The 24,654-nt window shown below is 33.4% G+C and overlaps 4 protein-coding genes, 1 non-coding gene and 1 pseudogene across 5 annotated transcripts; 2 read left to right on the top strand and 4 right to left on the bottom strand.

The window, feature by feature from the left end:
• Positions 1-4,624: 4,624 nt before the first annotated feature.
• Positions 4,625-4,696, bottom strand: TRNAH-GUG. The gene has a single exon. It is a non-coding gene; the product is annotated as a tRNA-His (tRNA).
• A 5,712-nt stretch (positions 4,697-10,408) lies between these two features.
• LOC18031465 (bZIP transcription factor 53) lies at positions 10,409-10,810 on the top strand. Its single transcript, XM_006419341.1, has one exon. The coding sequence runs from the start codon at positions 10,409-10,411 to the stop codon at positions 10,808-10,810; it is 402 nt and encodes a 133-aa protein (XP_006419404.1).
• A 244-nt stretch (positions 10,811-11,054) lies between these two features.
• LOC18031620 (probable bifunctional TENA-E protein) lies at positions 11,055-13,452 on the bottom strand. The gene is made up of 3 exons (XM_006419340.2): positions 13,135-13,452; positions 12,374-12,594; positions 11,055-11,549 (listed from the first exon to the last, which is right to left on the bottom strand). The coding sequence occupies exons 1-3, from the start codon at positions 13,288-13,290 to the stop codon at positions 11,207-11,209; spliced, it is 720 nt and encodes a 239-aa protein (XP_006419403.1). The 5' UTR covers positions 13,291-13,452; the 3' UTR covers positions 11,055-11,206.
• Positions 13,453-13,860: 408 nt separating this feature from the next.
• On the top strand, positions 13,861-14,955 carry LOC112096346 (annotated as a pseudogene).
• A 2,103-nt stretch (positions 14,956-17,058) lies between these two features.
• Positions 17,059-18,351, bottom strand: LOC18031293 (DELLA protein RGL2). Its single transcript, XM_006419338.1, has one exon. It carries the CDS (start codon positions 18,349-18,351, stop codon positions 17,059-17,061), a length of 1,293 nt encoding a protein of 430 aa, XP_006419401.1.
• A 1,437-nt stretch (positions 18,352-19,788) lies between these two features.
• On the bottom strand, positions 19,789-24,479 carry LOC18031488 (DELLA protein RGL2). Its single transcript, XM_006419336.2, has 3 exons — positions 23,316-24,479; positions 23,109-23,135; positions 19,789-20,097 (listed from the first exon to the last, which is right to left on the bottom strand). The coding sequence occupies exons 1-3, from the start codon at positions 24,477-24,479 to the stop codon at positions 19,789-19,791; spliced, it is 1,500 nt and encodes a 499-aa protein (XP_006419399.2).
• Positions 24,480-24,654: the final 175 nt, after the last annotated feature.

The following is a 24,654-nucleotide window of genomic DNA, read 5'->3' as shown; positions in this document are numbered from 1 at the left end:
CCAATTACTCATCAAAGGCTCAACTTTCTCATTCCTATCTCATTTGATCCCATGGGAAAACTTTAGAAAAATAATTATAGTAGCCGCTATTTATATTTTAAAAATTACTTTAGATACTTTATTACTTTATACACTCATATATTAATTTTAAAAATTAAGTTTTATTTATATATTTTTTAGAATTTCATAAAGATCCTTATTCAAAATTATTTAAATTAATTAATTTTATTTATTTAAAACATTAATAAAGCTTTTAATACACTCAATTTCAAGAGATTTGATAAATTTTTATATAAATATTATTAAGTCAAGTTGTAAATAAATCATTTAACAAAAAAAATTATTTATTTTATTTATTTATTTATGTTTAATATTAGATTTTGCATCCAAAATAACTTGCAAATAAAGAAACAATAAGAATAAATATTACATAAATACTACAAAAGAAAATAAAAATAAAAGAATTAGAAGAAGAAGAAGAAGAAGAAGAGGTCAGAAGCAAAAACCTAAAAAAAAAAAAAAGGGGATGCTTTACAGTATTTTGTTCACTTTATGTTTAAAAAAGATGAGTGCATATATATATATATATGTATATATATATATATTTTATGGAGAAACAAAAATAAAAATTTTGATTTCATCATTATTTATCTAAATATTTATTAAGATGTTAGAAATAAAAGTTTAGGGTTTAAAGCATGAGAATTATGTATATTAAATAATGAATGTTCTGTATGGGCGTTCAAAGTAATTATGTATTATTGATTTATAATACATTGTCATTAATTGATATTTACATGAATGATATTTTTGTAATAAATTTTTAATTGAAATTAGAGTGTTTAGAGTAATTCTTAGAGTACAAATAGCATAACTCAAATAATTATTGTTAGAATGTTAACAATAAAAAGTACTTTTGAAGTAGTAAATATAATTTTTTTTAATAGGGATAAAATATGGTGTTAAGAAATTATGAGGACCAAATATTAAAAAAAGAGGAATGTTTGTGTCATTTTCCCAAAAAAAGTAAAATTTTCTTAATTATTTGAAAATTGCATTCCAATATTAAAAGATACGGGTTTGACTCTCGCTATCTGCTTAGGTAAAGTAACAATGTATGTATATGTGTGTGTATAGGGAATTAACCCTAACGGCAATTCAATCACATGTTCGCACATGTGAATGGATTAAAACCCAATTTTATTCTTATGCATTTGGTTTTTCAAAAGTTGTTCTTAAATTACAAAGCCGCATACCAATGGGCATTTGACCCAATAGAAGAATCCTAACACTTTCAATGTTGAAAGTAGGAGTTCGAGCCTCTATAAAAGTATTTTGGGAGTTAGTTTCAGTTCTCCTTCAATTATCAAATAATTGAATGGAGACAGTCTCTCTCCCCACGAAATGTGAGTAAAGTGAACACCCCTCGAATATTAGAGATGATTTAAAGAATTTGAGCAGCGTTTCAAATGAGTACATGCCAAGAGGAGGTCTCAGTTATATAATTTATTTGTAAATATTAATTGTAATATCTTATGTAATATCAGTAACAATCCTGTATAACAGCATTAAAAAAAAATTTACAAAGACGCATTAAATATTTTTACCGTTAGTTTACAACCAGTCAAAGCAAACAAACCAATTTCCTTGCTTGTCTTATGTGTCACAAAATTATATAAAATGAAGCTTCAATATTCATATAAGGATAAGGGCAACTGCTCGTCATATTTTGATTTAAGCGCTCATTTAATTTATATATTTTAAAACAAATCTTAAGACATCTTTGTAGTTAAATATGTTATATTTTTATCTTTATTTTTTTAACTTTTACAATAATACTCTTACAGCAATAAATTAATTTATTTATAAAATAATTAATTACCAAATTAATGAATAATTATTTATTAGCAAATTAACGATTGAATATTAGTATGAAAAAATTAGTATATTTTGTACCCTTGCAAACTTTGCTTATAATATTTATAAATAAATTAATATCAGTAAATTTAAAGAAATGTTCAATATCCTTGCAATAATGTTACTAATAATTATTTTTTAAAAATAATTTTCTAAATTAACTCTAAAAGTAAAATAATAACATAAAAACTTACATTAAATTTTACTTTTAAGCCTAATTTAGTAAATCAAATTTTTTTATTGATATTTCGAGGAATATTACCCATCTCTCCTTCTAACTGGTGGCTTTCCCTCTCTCTCTCTCTCTCTTCCCCGCTTCCCCCCGTCATGAATGCATCTCACCATCAGTTTTCTCTCTCTTGGCTGGCACGAGGCTCTTAATTTTAGCACCCTCATAATCCATACTGTTGCGCAGATTTCTGGTCAACTTAGAAAACTAATTTACGTGGGGGCGATATAACGAAAAGACACAGAGAATTAACATGGTTCGGCATTTGGCCTACATCCACGGGAAGAAAAAGATAAATATTTTATTAAGATCGCACTTATAACTTGACTCCCTCTCTCTTTGCTATTTTTTTTCCTCTTTAAGATCAAAGTAGTCGTTAGTGTTATAGTCATGATCTCTATGATACCTACAATATTTGCTTCTGTCTCTTTGATTTGGTATGGTCCTGATTTCTTTGGGCTTCCGCAACAAATCTAAGTCTCTTATCTGCATGAGCAGCTGTTCTCTTGGTACGCTAAGTGGCGTGTACCCAAAGTACCTGCTTTATGGGACTCTTGGTGCCCTGCTGTCTCCTGGTCTATTTCTTTTGTCTCGACTTTCAACCTGCTCATCCTTCCTTTTTCGTTTTTCTGCAGCTCTCTGAGGGTCCAGGTCTGCTCCTCTCTTTGAATTGGTCAGCTCGTCAGCATTAGAGTAGCAACGGAACCGGGGAAAGTATACATAAGGTCTTAGTGAAGAGAAAGTTCTTATGGCTCAATTGAAGTTGGAGTTTAGTACTGCAAAGGAAGAATTAGCTCAGGCCCAGTCCCAAGTTCAAGAGCTGTCCAACTCCCTTGACCAATTGAACCTCCAAATCCCAAGTATGAAGGCATCAGCCATTGAAGAGTTCAAGGCTTCTACGGACTTCGAGAATATCCTTGATGAAGAATTCCCCACAGACGGTGCCAAACTGTTGATGCAAATTTTTGGTCAACTTAGAAAATTAATTTACGCGGGGACGTAGGTCAAAGGCCAAACCACGTTAATTCTCTGTGTCTTTTCATTACATCGCCCCCGCGTAAATTAATTTTCTAAATTGACTAGAAATCTGCGTCAACACATACAACCTATTTCCTTCATGTAATATCTGAAATATAAATGCAGTTTCTTCATATTGTGTATATTAGAGTAATAAATATATCTCTTAGCATAGTTATGTTACTTCAATTTATTTTTTATGCACATTCCAGTTGCTGCTACAATTTCTTTGAGAATTTCAGCTAAATTTGTGGCTTTGTTTTAAGAGAAACTGCAAATTGAGACCTAAACAAAAAAATTAAATCCTTATAGCAACTCTCTATAATTCTATATTTGCAATATCAAAATCTAATAATAAAATATATAATTTGTTTGTCCAATTTTAGGAGAAAGTACACAATGAAAACACTAATCTCGTTTCATTAAATATCACTATAAAATCCTTAGATTAAGAAAAAAAAATTGCTTGAGGATGCATGGGAATTCCTAAGTATATATTTTCTTGAGTGGTTTTTGGATTATGTTTTAGTAGTCAAGCCGAGAGACTCCCGCTAGCTGAGGACCCATGGCGAGAGAGAGAACGCAGAACACGTGTGTGAGCTTGCCTCGTGTGTGTGTGTGAGATGCATACCGTGGCAATTTATACTTATATCAAAACACTACATCTAGTGTTATGTGTGGGGTCAACTATGGTGCAAATATTAGTATTGTATTCAATATTCATCATAAGATGTTCAAAACATTTCAGGTTAGAACTATATACATAAATAGAAGTGCATTTTCTAGTATGTTCTTAAATATATGTCTTTTATTGAACAACTGACAAACAAGGAATATGTGTATCTTTATACCGAAGCATTTTCTATAACAAGCTGATCTCAATAATCACTTAGATTTCTCTTTTTTAAATTTCATACAAGCTTCGTTAACCTAAAATATGTATACTCAAATTAAAATTGTCTAAAACTCAAAGTTTATATTTTGAACAATCCCAAGCTGTGATTACTGGGATTCGAGCCCAGAACTCAAAGTTTATACTTAGAATAATCTCAAGTTCTTCCTCTTAAGATCTTGCCTAAAACTCAAGTTTTATCTTGAACAATCCCAAGTTGTGACTACTAGGATTCAAACCCAGAACTCAAAGTTTATAATTAAACAATCCTAACCTCTTCTCTCTTTTAAGATATTGCCTATAAGTTTATACTTAAATGATCCTGAACACTCTTCCCTCTTTGAAGATCTTGCCTAAAAGAAATATACTTAAACAATTCCAAGCATTTCACTCTTCCCTATTTTAAGATCTTGTCTAAAAAAAAAAAAAAATTCCCTAGATCCCGAACGCTCTTCCCTCTTTGAAGATCTTGCCTAAAAGAAATATACTTAAACAATTCCAAGCATTTCACTCTTCCCTATTTTAAGATCTTGTCTAAAAAAAAAAAAAATTTCCCTAGACAACATAACTGTGGCTGCTGGGATTCGAGCCCAGGTCTCCACGGCCACAACGTGGAATTCTTACCACTAAACTACAGCCACTTTGATGGCATCATTATCCTCATTTATATATCTAATGTATGCACCACTAAGTGCCGTGTCATGTTCTAAATAAACCTAAAATAAAGAAAAATGAGTTCGTCTTTCAAAAAAAATTTAGAATATATTAGAGCTAATATAACCAACTAATACATGTACGACATGTGCATTTGATTTTTAGACTACCAATTGCATGCTGACTTTTCAAAATAAATGAATACATATTGGAATATCATTTACTTCTTATATGACTAATATAACATCTCAAAGGTATTCTAAAATTTTTTCATATTTTAATATAATACGAGGTGATTATAAATAATCTTCTTTGTTTCTTATTCGAAAACATTTTTATTTTCTCCTTTCTTTTGCAAAGGGGGCCTGTAGAAAGAAACACCCACATTACTCGACGTGTTTTCTGAATTCTTAAATGAGCATAGTCTTTTCTTGAAAGAAGTTGCAATGAAACTGAAGCAGGATTGTGATCATTGTTCAAAGTCCAAAAAACACATTGAGAAGATATCGTTAGCAAATAAAATAAAAAGTGGATACATGTAAATTAAGCTGATCAGTAGTGGAAAGAAATTAACTTCAGGAAGACGGAAGAAGATCGATGCACTGCTCACGCAGCTCTTATATATACTAGACAAAATGTTACTGTTGGTGCTGTTGGGGGCCCGTGGCCTGCCCGCCGAGAATAATAGGTAGCTGTGAGTCCAGGCAGACTGGCACTCGATAACGAGGTCTTTAATCTCCTGGAACTGGGACTGCTGCAATCCAGCCAGAATTTTTGGGGCCTATCGCCCGTATATATTCACCATCAGTTAGGTAACACTATTAAAAAAGTAAAAAGACCAGACAAAAAGCATCTAGATTTTGAAGTGCTTTGCGCGCGTGAATTCTACAGCACAGGTTGAGATGAAAATCTTAGTCGAATTGCAATAAATCCAAATCTAGGAATAATTTCTCTCTGTCCTCAGTACGTAATACTAAACCGAAACGATATTCACTTATTAAAATTATATGGACATACATGAGGCCCATTGCCGTCGTGGGAGGACCATAGTAACTGTCCGGCGTATTCTAAAACTTTCACGAGTGATTTCTAATAATTTTCAGGGAGCTCAAAATTCGGAGGGATTTGAATTGGAAAAGGATCACAATGAGCACCGCACACTTCTACTGCATGTGCATGTCCTTCTCGACGTACGTCATATTTTCTCCCTTTTTTTTTCCCTGCCAGTTTCAGGGACTGACGGCCATGGTTGGTTTTAGGTTTTAGCTTCAGAAAAATTCGTTTTGGGAGTTATGGGGAATCGAGCATTAGTTTTTATTTATACAGGATCTAAATAGCATTGTTATTATGCGGCACGTGTCATTATCACTAGATTATTAAAAGTCTAAGGATAGTAAGAAGAGAATAGTAAAGAATTGATTAATTAAAACCCTAATGACAAATTGGTTTGAAGAAATGGGAGGAAAGGAGGAGGGGGATAGAAATAAGGAAGAAAAAATGAATTTGAGATTGATCTTCTTTTCTCTTATTTTCTCTCTCTCTCTCTTCCCTTTCCTTCCTTCTCTACTCTTCTCTTCTTTCTACCAAACATGGGCCAAATTGATGCATGACTCCAAGGAATTGAATTGATACGATTAGAGACAAAAATCTTAATAAGTGCATATTTGATATGGCTTATCTAATAACTAAAAATTATAATTTAATCTCATAACCTCTTTTCAAAATTTCTAGTATTGTTTAGTTATATATCAAGTAGAGCTTTAGACATTAAATAAGCTATTTTATCTCTATTAACCTCAATTGTTTGACTTTTGGAAGTAAATGTTATAGAGCTTTTTTAAAGAGTTAAATTATGTAAATTATTCTTAATTTATTTCCCAACATAAATTTAAAAATCTTGCTATTAAAATAATTTCACAATTTTTAATAAAAATTCTTATTGACAATCAAACAACTCAAATATTTTTAGTATAAGATCTATTAGTAAAAATTTTACTTAAATAAAATTTACTTAAAAAGTTATATCAAATGAAACCCAAGTCCTTGGAAGTTACAGATGGATCGATCGAATGATAAGATAGCTCCACAAAAAAATGTATCAAACAAAATATATTGAAATTAAAATGCGGATGTTCAGATAGCATTTGTCAGTGGTTTGTTACAACTTACAAGCATAAGTAATAAGTGGTACAAAAGGAGAAAAAAAAAAGTAAGTTGAAAAAAATTGTTTATAGCCATTTGATGTTCTGAACGAAGAACTAATACAAACGATGATGAGAGTAGCTGATAGGAAAAGAAAAAAGTTAGTAGGAAATTAAATAGGTCATTTGCCTCGTCGACCATTGTAGCATGTGCATGCTTTTTTATCGAATTATGCGTTCTTCCTTTGAATAATATGAGCTAGTTAATTTATCTCATTTACTTATTATCTGAAAACGTTTTAATTTTCTTTTTAGTTTTGCATGGGGCAAGCAGAAGCACCTACATTCTTCGACGTGGTATATATATTAATGATTCTTCTGTCATAAGCATAATCTTTTCTTCAGCAAAGGTTAAATGAAATTGAAGAGGGATTGTGTGCTCTGATCGTTGTTTAAGCTAAAAAATATTTTTTTTTGAGAAGTCATCTTCAATTGGTTGGATGATAGATTCACCTTCAAACGCCAAAGATTCACTCTATCAAAATTAGAAAATTAAAGGTGACTTTCACTTTTCCATAAAAATAAGACTACATCTCGTGGCTATCGTATTATCATTCTATAAATTTAGCTCCACTGCCAATTCATATGCCCGAAGTGATGCTATTATATACTGAAGATTTAGACTCTCGATAGCTTTTCAGACCTCGATAGACTTTACCTAAGCATGCCAGAGTGTTGACATATAATTTTCAACCCTTGATGAAGACTCTAGACTATCTTACCATTACATGATCAATTTAAACTTTCTATACACCGAACTACACTGTTATCGAATGAACTGAGTTGAGGATGAAGATTAGACATCCGAAAAATCTTGGGATTTATTAGCATGTCATTACTCAAATTGTTAATTTCCAGAAGATAAGTTTTTTCAATACATTATCGGAAGAACTCAGGTACATGTTGGTAGCTTGCTAGATAAACCAAAAAGAGTCTCAAGTCAACATCCACACCAAATTATTCTTGGAAATGTTGAAATCTGAATGAACTGACTTTAATAAAACTATGCTCGCCACGTTAGCGTCACTAGTTTTTGGATAAGTAAGAATTTGTAGGATATGCATCAATTTGGATAGCGATTGGACCAAGTTATCGACTTTTCATCTTATTGACTATGTTTAGCACTAAATTAATTATTAATTAGCCATGCAAACACACAAAGGAAATTCAATACAAAGAGAATGACGTCACGTTTTTAAATTATAATCAACATCTATCACTAAATTTAAATAATGGGGTCTAAAAATTAGGGATGGCAATGGGGAGGAGAGGGGAGAGGACCAATCTTCTCGTATCCATCCCCGATATTTTACGTATGTACCCGTCCCCTCCCCATCCCCGTCAAAATTATTTAAGAGAATCCTCATCCCCTCCCCGAATAATAACAGGAGATCCCCGAGGGTCCACGATCCCCGAATAACTAATACATTTTTTTTTGTTTTTGATTTTGAGTTAATCATATTAAAATAAAAAAATTCAAATAAAAATAAAGTTCGAAATATATCTTACATTAATATCCATTACAAAAGTCACATACATTAAATTAGTAAGTAACGTAGCATGCAAGGGATACAAACTATCATGAACAAATTAATAGCCTAATACAAAATTGTTACAAATAAAATCAAATTTAGATTCAAAATTAACTTTTCAATGGTGGCGTGGGCACTTTATAAATGTGGACTATTCCCTTTACAATACAATAGTTAAGTCGAAGCAAATTAAGAGCAAATATTAGATTATATTATATATTAAAATTGTGATTTGCTGTGGGCAATTATAACATCTAAAAATAAATAAAAAATAGATTTAAGATAAATAAAAAATAGATTTAAGTTTAAAATATTTAATGAATATTAAAATTAAAACAAAAGTTTTGGGTTAGTAGAATCTGTCCGGTCTTTTTAATGTCCTAAATAAAAATTTAGGAATTTAATTAGTTAATTAGGCCTAAAAGTTTAATAATATAAATATTTTGATATTTTTTATTTTTACCAATACTTATAATTTTATAATTCAAATTTTATTATTTATTTACTAGTAATTTTAAAAAATTAAAATTAAATTAAAAATTAAAATGGGGAAATGGGTAGGGGATGGGGATTCCACCTCATCCCCGTCCCCTCCCCGAATAAGAAATTGGGTAAAAAAATTTCTCCGTCCCTTCCCCGAATAAGAAATTAGGTATGAAATTATCCACATACCCTCCCCGAATGAAAAAAATCTCCGAATGTACCTGTTCCCGTGGGAATTTTTGCCATCCCTACTAAAAATATATGAAGCATAACGTCAATAAATTATGAGATATACTCTCATTTATCAAGAGAGAAAAATGCCTTTAATTTTTTATTTGTGGACGTTGAACCACTTTTTATTTCCGGACATTGAACCCACCATTCGACTAAAGATAACTTTCGAGAATCGCACAACTTAAAAATAGTGGGCTGTTAAAAGCAAATAATCAAGAATGAGTTGTAAAAATTCAAAGATAATAAATCTCTCCAAATATACACCGTGGTAATAAATTTGTTTGATAATTATTTTCTTTTATCTATTTTGGTTTTTAAGGAAAGAAATGATTTGACGGTCTGGGTCTAACAATACGCACCTTTTATATTTCGTTATCTTAATGACATAGGAAAATCAACCTTAAAACAGCTGTAAAATTGATCCCAATATAGCGTGCGATCATAAATTTTTAAAGTCAATTTTGGAAAATTGATATCACAATTCTTATACAACAACTTTTTTAATTTTATAGCATTAAATGGTATCTCTCCTTATCCAGAAAGTAAATAAAATATTGACGTAATATCCAATGCAAAGCGTAGCATGTGATTTATGACTTTGCTCTGGCACAGTTGGCTGCTAATTGTACTTTAATTTAATTTATAAAAGATTTGATCAAACATGTAAGCAAATTGCAACACGTTTTCTCTTCGATCTGGAAGATACCTTACACCAAATAATTCGCAATTAAATCCACTTTTGTCAATTATAAATACCCCCTTCACGTCCCTTGAGACCCTCCACTTTCTTGTTTTCTTCACATTTTTCTCCTTCCTCCTCTTTCAAAATTAATTGGATCTTGTTCCTACTCTTTTGATCTTTCTCTGAGCAGTAGTTGGTATTCGCTTTGTAAAATTATTTATTGATCATGATTTTGGTCACCATCATGCTAATGACATGACCAATCTGTCATTCTTTTGCACGATTCTTTTATCTCATTCAGTATCAATAGTACTTCTATATTGGTTTTATGTTTTTCTTGATTCCTGTTTGATTTAAAAAAATCTCAAAGTTCTTTAATTATTGATTCAAACCCAAAGATTTAACAATTCTCTCCAATCAAATGTTTTAGAACTTAGGCCGAAAAAAGTGGATAGGTACAAACTGGACCAATCCAAATTTTCAATAATTCGGATTCCAGTATAGTAAAATTTAATTTAATCTTTGCTAATATAGTTTTTTAGTTACATCCTGAAGAAAAAGAAAAAAATGTCGCTCTCATGCAAACGCTCGGAGTATGAAGCAAGATATGCAAACATGGATGAGAAGAAGAGGAAGAGGATGGCATCAAATCGAGAATCGGCCAAACGATCGAGGCTTAAGAGAGAACAAAGAGTGAAGGATTTGGTTAATGAGATTGCAACGATGAAGGAGCAAATATTTGAGCTCAATGGACAATATAATGATCTGTCACAAAGGACTCGTATACTTTTGCAAGAGAATCAGGCTTTGAAAGTTGAGAAGGCGAAATTGGCTGAGTACTTGGATAATTTGTGCTCAATTTGTATGAGATTTAGGCAAATGCAAAGTGGCTGCTTCTCAAATCAGCCATGGCAGCAAGCTTATAGCCAAATGCAACCCATTATAACTACTGGAATGTCCGAGTCTTAGCTACCTTCAGAGTAGGTTGAGTGATTCGTGTTCTTGTGTTCAAGTGAAATTTCTTCTTGGTCTTGATATGTAGTGGGTGGTCTCGTTTATTTATTGATCCTGTTTGTAGTAAAATGTGATTTGTCTCTTATCATGTCGTGTTAAGAAATGACTATGTCCCTAATCGTCTGTATAAAGTCCCGTTTGAAACTTTGTACCCGTTTGAAAACGTTGAAGCTGTGTAAAATTGGATCAACTAAAACTCTAAAAGAAAGTGCGCAGTTTTATTGACCCAAATCTTTGCCCAAATGCTCTGCTTACAAGACAGCGAACGTTACATGTAATGCTCAGCCGACAACGTTGGGTGTACGCCACAAACTTTACCTATTTCGTGTACAAGTTTTATGGAAAAAAGTTTCACGCAGTCCCACGGCTCATGTTCCAGAATTCAACTTCATGTTCCAGGACACGAATTAACTCTACTTCAGCTTTCTTTAACACATCGTCTCCAGCTTTCCCCACAATCAAATCATCAGAAGCCTTCTCCAGAAGCCGGTTGGCAATTTTTTTGAGAGAATGGCAGTATTGACCAAAACCATCATTGCCCCATCTTTGGCAAACCTCTTGCAATTCTGGTGGGGTATTGGTGTCAGGTTCTAGACAGTGTGCAAAACTCTCTTGATAGACGGCTTCAATGGCCCAGAAAACTGTGATGGCCACTGTATAGTCAACTTCTGGGCTCATTAAACTCTCCAGAAATCTGCAGATAGTGAAAAAGGATGACTTTTCTGGTGGTTATGGATCATTTCAAGTACCTCATCGTGATTCCCCTTTCATTAGAACCAAAAGTAATGCGCTGGTTTTAATCCTAGATTAAAACAATAATTTTATACCAGCAGCTTGAAACTATGCGTCACAAACTAAAAGCTTAATTGTAAATGTACAAAATACAAAAAGGCACAGCATTTTCATCATCATCATTATATGCCAGCGATCCAATGTTATGAACTAATATGATTTTCCACATCCTCGATAGTCGTCAATAACATAGTTATGAGTTAATATATCTTTTTCTATAGATTCTAAAGGAAGATCTACTAATCCAATACAAACTACAAACTTTAGGACACTTTTAAGGAATGGAGAAACCCCTAATTCTATGATGAGAAGAATTACGATCATGGGCTTGATGAGAAGGTCTAGCTGAGGAATAGTTATTATCAACCAACAAGGCAACAAATTTGAATCATTCTGAGGTGATGCGACCATGACCATCAAATGTGAACTATACACCCAAATGCAGGCGTAAGAAATTTAGAATCCTAGGTTCAGAGAGTTATGTTTTAAAGAAGATTTTCTAAACAGCTTGTCCCACATCGAGTTAAATGAAAGAATAATTAAACAAGAACCATGAAATTTGACAATCACGCAGTTCAGTTTGGCAGTCAAATCAAGTTGGCAAATCATTTGAACATTAATCAAAATCACCCCATAAGTATCATGCTTCCAAAATTCAATGCAATCACCACAACTATCATAATAGCCAAGAATCAAACTCTAAGCTGAAGAAGATTCCGTAAGTACCTGCAGTAAAGCTGATTAGCTTTCTGAGGAACAGTTTCAGAGAGTTCAACACCCCATTTAGATGCTTCTTTCTTGAACCAAGCAATCTCATCATGCAAACCAGCCATGCCACCCAATATCACTTCTGTATCGCCTTCACTATCATCTGATTCTTTCCATGCCTTTATGAGCACACTCGCTGCAAATGCGACAAACTCCCTAACAAATATGTAATCTTGTCCCTGCATAACCAAAGAGAACCATGCTCACAGTGAATCAGAACACAGCACAAATTATTTCAACTTAAAAAAATAAAAGGGGATTTTAGGCTAAAACAGCCAAATTTACAACCTGGTTCACAAGTCTAGCACCTTTTTAATATCCACACGCATAAAATAATCTAGTGAGGAACTACGCAGCACAATTATAGTGAGCAACTAAACAAATGACATAATTCAATAACACCTTTGAGAAAAGAAAATTGATGTTGTGGATTAACCATGAGTCCTCACGTGACAATGTTACTCATCATAATGTGACCAACATCAGTTGAACTTTAGTCATTTTTTCACGACATCCGCGACATGTTAAAATTCGAAAAAGCAAATCTTTGCACAAAAGATTACTAAAATATATACGTACCAAAGTGAGTTGCTTAATCAATAACAGATTCCATCAATATCGTAAGAAATTGAAAATATGGGAACTTAGTATGTTCATGATTTTCACTTTTGACAGAACAAATAAACAAATGAATTAGTAAGCAGTAGCAAAGAAGAGACCAGCCATTTCTTGAAGGAGGAGTAATTGACAGTGCCATCGCGAATGGCAAGGATGAAGGGGTGTCTTGTAGCTCCAATGTAAATTAGACGGTGTTTCCTCAGCCACGTGTCAATCACTCCGCCCTTCCCCGCTTCTTCTTTCGCCTTCCCTTCCATTTAATTTTTATCTTTCTCTGTTCTCTCTGAGGCTGACCGAATTGAACTGAACTTCCAGAGCAGATAAATATAGGTCTCGAGAGACATGTGTAGAAACCAGTGGGGCCGCCCCGCTAACACGCGGCGAAACAGCAAGTCGAAAAGCAGAAAGGCCTCTCAAAGCTTGTGGAATTTTTGACCAACTTGTAAGCTTTTATCGGCTGCCACGTTTAAAGTCAACGTGATGGCCGATGGGGCCTCTGCTGGGGTAATACCAAATATATCCTTTTTCTTTTATTTTTTATTTTTTATTTTAATTCTAAAAAAAAGAAATTAGCAGGTACTTTTATAAGAATAATTTTTATGCAAATAAATTTTTATAAGAATAATATTAAACATTTGGGTGCGATTATACCAGTACTAATGGATCAAATTTTATCGTAACTCTGCAGTTAAGCGTGTTTGAATGAAAATAGTATTAAAATGGGTGACCTCTCGACCATATTATGCTACTTTACTATGAGAATTTTGTTTTTTTGGTGACAGTTACAGGTACTTCTCTAAGAATATTGATCTCTTTCTAAGTTTGAAATGGGCTGGAAAGCTGCTGAGAAACTCATTAGCCACTGGAAAGTAGTCAGAGTACATAATGTGAGAATGTGATTAACAGATTTATTATTTGCTACTTCCATTATCTTATCTGGACTCTCAAACAGCAAGTATTTTAATCACTTTTTTTACAGGTTATGATAATCAGGGGTAAGAATAAAGGCGAGACTGGTACTATATAGCGTGTCTTAGATCCCAAAACCGAGTCATTGTTGAGCGGAAAAATCTGGTAGGGAAAGTTTTTTACAAGTCTTGCTTTGTTGCAATTATACTTTCATGTTATAATTCTTTCTTAGTTTTTTGTTTGGAAGGGGAGGGAAAGTTTCCTGTCCATGTTTATGTACAAGGAAGCAGTTCTTAGGATAGTATTTATTTGACCGTGATAGAACCCTCATATTTGTTCTACCAATTTTGGTTAAAATGTTCATTGAGTCTTTGTTTCTTGCTTGATTGATAAGAGTTTATATCGGTTAGCACCTATAAATGAGTTTCTGACATCCTGACACTCACACACATGAATGATCATAGTAACTGAAGACTTTTGTTAAGTGTTTACTAAACTTATTATAGCATGTTTGCAAACTATGTGCCGCCATCTTCTAGTAAGTATGAATAAAATTATTGACTGTCTCTTAATCTTTATGGAGTTTCCTTTGATAATTTAGAATTTCGAGTGCATGCTTGTTCATTGTCTGTTTATGTTCTTGCATTTAAGTGTGTGTTTTGTCCTGCCTTCAAAAAATCTAAATGAATAATTTTTATCATATCTTGCAATTCATGATTCCATTGTTGTGGATGTGTATGCAGGTGAAGAAGCATATTAAGGGAGGAGAAGGTCATGATGGTAGAATCTTTACAGTTGAAGCCCCAAATTCCAATTCATGCTTCAAATGTTCAAGTTGTTGAACCAGTGAGGGTATAGTTATATTTTTTTAATCTAATTTAATTTCTGGTGTTAGCATCTTATGACATTTAAAAGAAATGATAATTGATGTTTATCTATGCAGGAAGCCTTGTAAGGTTGGTATTAAATATGTAGAATATGGAACTAAAGAGTTAATTCCTCGTCAAGGATAACAACAAGATGTCTCCAGTAGTAAAAAAAACAACTTTTTCGCAGGTTCACTTATAATATATAACAAGAGAAAATCACAAATTGTAATTTATCCATGATAGATACTTGAGTTTCATAGATGTTACCTTTCTAGGTCCACAACTTGAATGGGTATTTTGTTCAACACATAGCCGGTAAACTTTTTCATACCGATTTACAGAACTTCCAGTTGATGAATCTAGAATTTCAGGTTCGAGATTATTTATAATCATAAATAGTAATCGTGTGAATGAATAGTAACCATATTTGTGAATAGTATCCATATGCGTGTTTGAAACTTTTGGTTTCAAACTTTTGCTTTATGGGTTATAACATTTTTGTTAATCCTCATATCCATATACGTTTTGGTCAGCGCGCGGCTTAGGCTTAACTCAGTATTGACTTACTTTGAAATCAGAATTTTCTGAGGCAGTTGCCGATGCGCCCGAAGTCTAATCGGGATGATTTTGCGGTAAAATGCTTAGCTCGTCAAGATATTCACTATAATATAATATAGTGTTGTTTCAAAACGTGCTTGTGATGATAACATGTTATAAATTTATATATCTCTATAAAACAAGATATAAAATAGATTAATTAGTTAATGAAATGAATTAATAAAACAAATAAAGAAACATACGAAGATAGAGATAAGAGAATTTAGCAGAGAGAAGTAGAGCCTGGGCTTCTTCTTGTTCACTTCATCTTCATCCCTTTGCTAATACAATACATCCCATATAATGGCGTTAGTGAACCAATCGTACTGTATCAAGCATGCTCTTATTAGAAATATTTAATATAGATATTACTGTTATACATAACATAATTAGGTAGTTAGTATAGTAGGAATTGTAGGTAACTGTTGGTTATTCACACCATATTTCATGACACAAAATTAATTTTTAATTTTTTAAAATCATTGTCTATATTTTCATCATTTCAGCTACAATAACAAACATTCGGGCCTTATTGAACCAAGAGCAAGATCATGGTCCAAAGATAAAACAAAGTGGTTAACCTATCTGGCCCAAATGAAAAATTAAAAACGAAGGTTCAAAGAGAAAACTCTTGGAAAGCCCGTACTCGAAACGCTTCCTACCCGGTAACACTCAAGCCACCCTAACTCCGCAGGCACAGGGCTTTTCACTGTCTCGTGTAATCTCTCTCATTTTTGTGCATGACATCTGGACCGTTTGCTCACCAATCATATAATTGTACTAGAAAATAGAATCGCATTTCACGCGGCTTTGAAAACAAAATTTAATATTATCTTTTTTTTTACTTTACACTTAATGAAACTGATAAAAAATATGAATTGACTTTTTTTTAAGATGAGGCAGCCTTATAAAAAATAAAAAAAACCATTAGCCAGCAATACAAATAAAAAAACAATGCAAGATAAAGAATAAAATGAGAGAATATATTATAGAGTGATTTTATTCATTCTAATTGTGTGTGTACAAAACAAAAAGATGAGCTCTCCTTTTATAGTTACATAATCACTCCATGAAATTAATGAAAAATTATGGATCATAATTCCTGGTGAGATAGTGTGAGTTATAGGGAAACTAAAGGTTGCTAATGGGAGATAGTGAGGAGACTAAGAGATATATGTTATGAACATTTACATTTATTTTAATAAATTAATAACACTCTCCCTTGGATGTTCATAATAAAGAATATGCCTCATTAAAATCTTTACATAATTGTTATTATGTAATAACAATCAAATTAATTATGAGAAGATGAAAAGTCAAATCTAAAAGAAAATTTCTCTATTTATTAGATAATAAAAAATATACAAATATGAGAAATGGTGATGCCACGTCACCTCCTCAAGTCCCAACTTTATATATATATATATATATATATACTATTTTGGACGTAGGATGTTTCCATTCTTAACTTAAATATTTGGCTAAGTGATGCCATTCCATTTTGGGATTCTTAGTGCAGGCACTTTCTAGAGAAATTGAACGTCAAATCAGAGAATTTAATACATTTTTTCAATGGCGTCGTGTAAACTTTACTTTGGCTAGGATTTCCTGAGATGCTGGCAAGCCTAAAATCTGTATTGCAAATCTTCTCTACTCTCGGTGAAACTTCCAAACTGAAAGAGAAAGATGTGGTATTCCTTTCCATCCAATTATCAAGCATTCCCCATTCCTATCAATCGTGCAAGAACTCCCACAAGCAAAACTCCTAAGTATCAACTCTGCTTGAAATAACGACCATGAGCTAAGCTCTGCTTCAACCAAACCAAACCTGTTGAACAAATCCCTCCATCCATCAATCTTCATGTGCCCGAAAATCCTCTCCTCACCCTCACTTGCAATGATGTTCCGAATATGCTGACCTGCGTACATTTCTTCAAATGTCATCCGATTAGCATGACACCTATTCATACAAACTTCCAGGCAATCAAATAAAGCACCAAAATGAAAGAGTGTCCCAAAAAATCTGTCTTCGAAAGTCTGTAAATTATCATTTGATTCAACTTCAATGACGACCATAACGCATGGATTGATCTTTCTAAGCTCCGTGAGGAATGTTTCCAAACAATTCGGCTTTCTTATCATATGACTTAGGTGAACCGGTGAGTAGACAGCAACGACTTCACCTTCGTTCGTCTCAAAATCTTTGATGTCTGTTAAAAATGATATATTGAATGGAAAGGGTAAATTTATGGTTTCAGCAAAGTTGGCCAACCTATTTTCTATCTCCTCAAATTTCTGCTTTGATGATGTTGTTCCGACCACCATTGTTATCTTAAGAAGCTCAGGTGGACACCCTTGTCGAGTTGCAAGAGCTTGCATGATCGCGGGACAGTGGGATCCAGTTCTGGTTGCAAGATCAATTATATGAATTGTTTTTGCTGATGACACATTTTCTATCACTGCTTGGATTCCTGCAAAGACAGTAACTTGATAAAAGGGGACTTTTTGATAACAGGCAATAAGAGCTTGCTTTGCACTTGCCATTACCTCTTCTGGGTGTAATAATAACATTACTTCTTCACTCTTCAGTCCCTTTGATGTGATCCTCCCAGTTTCTAGATTAAACCTCTCTCGGAGAGCCTTACTGAAGTAATGCACCAGTCTTTGAACCGGGTTGCCAGTTGTTGAAGAATACTTATCAACATGGTCTAGGAATATGCTAGCACGATCAAATTGTTGGCTGCCAATCTTCTCAGCAGAAAGTAATAGGAGATGAACAAGTTCCACACCCTTGATCCCCCCTTCAGGAAATCCAGTGGGAGAATTGCCACAGAAATGGTCAAGGCAGAAGAGATCGGGACGCCCGTGAAGAGAAAATTGAAGGTATCTTGTTATTGCAGCTCTTATGATATCTACTAATGATAATTCTCCCAAACCAGCCATGGCTCAAGTGGTTAAATCTTTTCTCTTCCTTCCCTTTTGAAGAATAATAATAGCTTCACACGACAATTGCCTTCTAAAAACTGTGTCATATCCTTTGGATTCACCGAATCACAAATAGGACAGATTTCTTATGCTTCGTGTGAAGTTACTAAAATATTTGTAGGAAGTGATGGTGACTTTATCTATAAGTGGTCCAAAGACAGAACAAGACATGCATATCTTAGATTTTAACGACTAAATCTTAAAGCTGTATTGAACATAATGACAAGGTTTTGCTTAAACTATAAGTTATCTTGCAATGTTTTTGTTGGATGTTGACAAGAGAAAAAGAGCTGGCATATGCTTTTGAGAAGTGCAATAGCATAATGTTGTTTCTTTGAGGTCGCTGCATTTATTGAGAACTGCTGGGCTTTTTGTTAACAAAACTACCAAGACATAGGGTGTCGTAGTTCTGCTAAGAAAATTAGAAATATTTTCTGGGTTCATGCAAAAAGATGAAAGAAAAGTTACTTGAAGAATCATGTTTAGTTTAGGTGCGAATTGTGGACTAAAACTATAAACAAGGTACTATATATAAAGATTATTTGTAAAACATTTATATATAGGGGAAAAGATGATAGCTAAGCTGCAGAATTTGTCTTGTACAATGGAATAATAATACTCATCTCAACCAAAACAATCAGAAGAAAAATAATCTGACAATAGAATGAGACAACATTGTTATTTCTTTTCAGAGAATAGAGTTCTGATATAATTAATAGTGGCTGTCTCAAGACGGATTGAGTCCACTTTATTTATTCCATTGGCTAAGTAGCAAAGGTCTTAATCCATACTGCGAGATCCCGAACTGAAGGAATAAAAGAATTGTGCTGCAAATAACATAGGCAATTTTAGTAGTTATAAATTGCACAATTCAACTCCTTCTCTAGTATTGCTGAAACTTCCGAACGGAAAGAGAAGGATGTGGTGACCCTTTCCATCCTATAATTAGGCATTTTCCATTCCTACCAATTGTGCAAGAACTCGCACAAGAGAAATTCTTAAGCAACAATTCTGCTTGAAATATGGAAGATGTACTAATTTCTGCTTATACCATTCCAAATTCGGGAAAAAGTTTCCTCCAAGCATCGATCTTCATGTGCCCGAAAATCATCAATTCGCCTTCATTTGCATTTTGCAGTAGTAGCAAATATGCTGATCTAAGAACATTTCTTTGAATGTCAACCATTTTGGATCGCATGGCACCATACAAGCTTCCAGGCAATCTAGAGCAGAACTATAGTGAAAGAGTGCCTCAAAAAAGCGGTCTTCAAACGTCGATAAATTATGATTTGCTTCAACTTCAATGACCACCATCACGGTTTAATGTGTCTTACCACTTACCAGTGACATTACCCAATCAGGCTGTCTTGTCATTTGACTTGGCACAAGGGGACACTAGACAGCTAATTCTTCACCGGTGTTCAATTCAAATATTCCTTTGCGAAGATCTCTAGTTTCTGTTGCGAAAGCAATTTTGGATGAAAAGGGTAAGTTTAAGGTCTCAGCAAAGTAAGCGAACATTTTTCCTGTCTCCTCAACTTTTTGCTTCGATGTTGTTCTAACTGCAGTTGCCTTCAGAAGCTCAAGTGGACATTCTTGTCGAGTCGCAAGAGGTTGCGTGTGCTCCACTTCTGATTGCAAGGTTAATGAAATAACTCTTTTTGCCGATGCCACATTTTCTGCTATTGCTTGCATCCCTGCATACTGCGTAACTTGATAAAATGGAAATTCAAGGTAACAGGCAATTAGAGCAGGTTTCAAACTTAGAATTTCCTCTTCTGGGATGCAACAGCTTGATTTCCTCATCTTTTACTCCCTTTCATGTGATTCTCCCTGTGTCCTGGTTCAACCTTTCTTGAATAGCTTTGCTGAAATGATGAACAAGTCTTTCTACTGCATTACCTGCTTTGGAAGAAAAGTTTTCAAAATCGTCTAGCAATATGCTAGCATGATCAAATTGTTGGCTGCCAATCTTCTCAGCACATACCATTAGCAACTGCACAAGTTCCACTTCAAAACTCGTGCGGGAAGAAGATCGTAAGTATCTTGTTATTGCAGCTCTTATGACATCTACGGTTGATCATTCTCTGAAGCCCGCCACGGCTCAATTGAATGAAAGCTGGTATCGTTATTCTCAGTACTTCAAACCCACTTACTTTGGCAATGCAAATATAAGAGAAATAAAAAGTATTTTCCACCTCCAGACCTTTCAGAAAATTACAACGGCACCATACGAAGTTGCAACCTTTACGTTCTAAAAAAGTCAATTTAATCCCTTGGATTTATCAAATCACAGGTGGAGATTGGCCCATAGGAATAGATAGGACATTTTATTTTTTTAATTATGGTTATTGTTCAGATACTATAAGAGCTCTAAGGTGATGGAAACTAACTTCGTCAACAATAGAAGAAGACAAGCATGTCTTATTTTTCGACAGTAGCTTAATACTACCTTGATTATTATGACAAGATATGAATTGAAGGACGGTTCTTTAGAACTTGACATTGCTTTTTGTTTGCTATTGAACAAGAAAGAAAGCTGCTGATATGTTTATGAACTTCCTTCGATCAAGACCACACAAAATGACAAGTGCAGGGCAATTCTGAAGTTAAAAGAACTATTTGCCAAAGTGAATGCCAACCCTATGACTTTATGGTATAAAGTGCTTGAAAATTGAAGTCATGGATCGAATTTATATTCTTCAAGTGACATATTTTATAAATATAAGTGTGTATCTTAAGGTTGTTTCATTATCGGTCACAAATGTCATAACCAAATTACATTCAAGAGATACATAAGGTTAAATTATTGTATGTGCGATACATAGTTTAAAAAATAAATAATTCTAAATATGAAGGACGAACAAATTAAGTAATAAATACCATTACCAAATAATAGTGCGTGGTACACTATAGATAATGGATCAACGATTTAGATTTCACCTAAAATAAGTAGGTAAGATTAATGGCTAGTGTTAAATCATTGCATGTGCGAAACATGGTCCACAAAATAAATACTTAAATAGTAGTAAATAAGAAAGACGAACAAAGTAATCAAATACCATGTCATCATATTTATAAAAAAAATATATATAAAAAAAGATAGGGAAAACTTAAAATGCTTATAATTATAACAATATAACAGGACATTGCTACGTTTAGTTATAGCCTGTAGATCCACTAAAAAAAACTCGAAAATTTACATATAATACTTACGAATTTATCCAGGCATATACATGTATATTTAAAGTACAAAATGACCCCCTGGATCCCCCCCCCCCCCCAAAAAAAAGAGAATTAATAAAAAAAAGGGGGGAAAAAATCTTATCCAATTTGGGAAATTGCGTCACCCAAAAATCCAAATCACACTCGATTGATTAACCTACATTTATATATCATTATTAATGAATTAATATAATTGTTACTATTAATTAATATATTATTAACAATAATATCTTAATAATTATTGTTCTTGAATAAATAATCACAATAATTAATATTACTATTATTAATTAATTACTATACTATTATAATAATTATTAATATAATTATAATAATTAATTAAATAATATATTTATTACTAATAATTAATATATTATTAACAATAATTATTAATAATTATAATTTTTGAATAAATAATCACAATAATTAATATATTATTTTAATTAAGTAATTAATATTAATATTATTAGTTAATATATTTTTATAATAATTGTTAATGTAGTTATTATAATTAATTATTTTTTTTACAATTAATTAATATATTTGTTAATGGTAATTATGACAATAATCAATTAAGTACTTTTTAGTAATTTGTTACAATCTACTCATTCTTATTCCGATTCCAAGACAAAGTAAACACATTAATGACAATCCAACTTATTCCGATTTCGATTCTTACAGTTCAAGTAAACAAATTATTTTAATTCTTATTCCAACTCATTTCCATTCATGTCGATTTCAATTCCAGCTCATTCTGATTCCAGTTTAATAAACGCAACATTCAAATACTTAAAAGATTCTCATTATGCAATAGCAACATCTCCGTTGATGGCATTACTCTTCTTTCTAAAGTCCCCGTGAACGTAGCTCTATCACCTTTCTCTTCACTTCCTCATAGCTCAGACACCGACTCCATTCCTCCTCATATACTAAAATTTGCCTCTTCCAAATCCAAAAACGGTGCCTTTCTCGGCTTGTCCGTGAAGCAAGCTCAAGACAGAATCTTGAACCCCATAGGCAAACTCCTTAAGACCTTAACAGGAAGTTTTTGAGCCGCTTTCGGTTCAAAACTTGGTGGTCAACTATGCGGGTTGGTTCAAGTGCCTCTGATTTGCAAATGGAGACTCAGCTGATTCTCTTGCAACTCCCTGAACTTAACTCATTTGCTGTACTAATCCCTCTAATAGAAGGCAAAGTGAATGCCAACCCTGTGACTTTATGGTATAAAGTGGTTGAAAAGTGAAGTCATGGGTCGAATTTATATTCTTCAAGGGACATTTTTTATAAATATAAGTGTGTATCTTAAGGTTGTTTCATTATCAGTCACAAATGTCATAACCAAATTACATTCAAGAGTTTTTTTTTTTCAGCTTTACGGAACTTCCAAGCAGAAACAGAAAATATTGCTCTCCTTTTTCATCCAACAGTGGGGGGTACTTTACATGTTAGCAATTGTGCAAGAGTTGCGACGCTTAGTTTTCTTTCTATCATACCTGAACCACTGGAAGAAAAGAATTATCCTGCAAGTAGCATAGGCAATTTCAGGAGAGTCATAAAATCCGTAATGCAGTCCTCCTCTTGTTTTGATGGAACTTCCAAACAGAAAGAGAAAGCTGTGGTGACCCCTTCCATCCAACAATTAGGCATTGTCCATTCCTATCCAATGTTAAATAACTTGCAAAAGCAAAATTTTTAATTACCAGTTCTGCTTGAAATAAGGATGACGTGCTGAGTTCTGCTTCCACCATGCCAAACCTGTGAAAAAATTTCCTCCAAGCATCAATCTTCATATGCCTGAAAATCCTCTCCTCGCCTTCCGTTGCAATGATATTTCGAATATGCTGACCTAAGTACATTTCTTCAAATGTCACCCTCTCTGGATCGCATCGAGCCATACTGACTTTCAAGCAATCAAAAGAAGCACTATAGTGGAAGAGCACTTCAAAAAAACGATCTTCAAAATTTTGCGAGTTATGATTTGCTTCAACTTCAATGATCACCATCACGCATGGACTTATTTTCCTAAGCATTTTGATTAAGAAATCCGGATGTCTTGTTCGACTTAGCAGGATGGGAGAGTAGACGGCTACAGCTTCACCCGCGTTCAAGTCAAATTTATCTTCATTTAGATCTTTAGTTTCTGTTACCATAACAATCTTAAATGAAAAGGGTAAGTTCCAGGTCTCAGCAAAGTAAGCCAACCTTTTACCTGTCTCCTCCATTCTTTGCTTTGATGATGATCCAACTGCAGTAATCTTAAGAAGCTTAACTGGACATTCTTGTCGAGTTGCCAAAGCTTGCATTAACACCATACAGTGTGATCCACTTCTGATTGCAAGGTCAATGAGATGAATTCTTTTTGCTGAGGCCACACGTTCTATGATTGCTTGGGTTCCTGCAAACAGTGTTGCTTGATAAAAGGATGATTCTTTGTAACAGGCAACGAGAGCAGGCCTCAAACTCAAAATTGTCTCTTCCGGTTGTAACAACTTAATTTCTTCACCTTTCACTCTCTTTGATGTGATTTTTCCAGTTTCCCTATTAAACCTCTCCTGAAGAGCTTTGACGAAATAATGAACAACTCTTTCAACTGAGTTGCCTATTTTCGAAGAAAAATTTTCACAATGGTCTAGCAACGTGCTAGCACGATCAAATTGTTGGCTGCCTATCTTCTCAGCACAAAGTATTAGCAAATGCACAAGTTCCACATCTTTACTCTCCTCTTCAGAGATATTGATAGCAGAACCGCCGCAGAAATGGTAGAGCAGGGAGAGATTGGAACTTGAGTGGGAAGAAGACTGAAGGTATATTGCTGTTGCAGCTCTTATGACATCTACTGTTGATAATTCTCTGAAACCAGCCATGTTTCAAGGCAGTTATCCTTTTACTCAATACTTCAAACCCACTTCTTTGGTAATGCATATATAATATAAGAGAAATAGGGAATATCTCCTCATTTCGAGGCTTTTCAGAAAATAACAATAGCTTCGTACAAAATGTCCAACATTTACATTTTAGAAAACTCAATCATCTCCTTCG

This window comes from Citrus clementina, unplaced genomic scaffold (assembly GCF_000493195.1).
Source record: "Citrus clementina cultivar Clemenules unplaced genomic scaffold, Citrus_clementina_v1.0 scaffold_9, whole genome shotgun sequence".
In the NCBI taxonomy this organism is placed as follows: domain Eukaryota; kingdom Viridiplantae; phylum Streptophyta; class Magnoliopsida; order Sapindales; family Rutaceae; genus Citrus; species Citrus x clementina.
The sequence above is the reverse complement of the archived record's forward strand: the minus strand, read 5'-3'. Positions and strand labels throughout refer to the sequence as shown.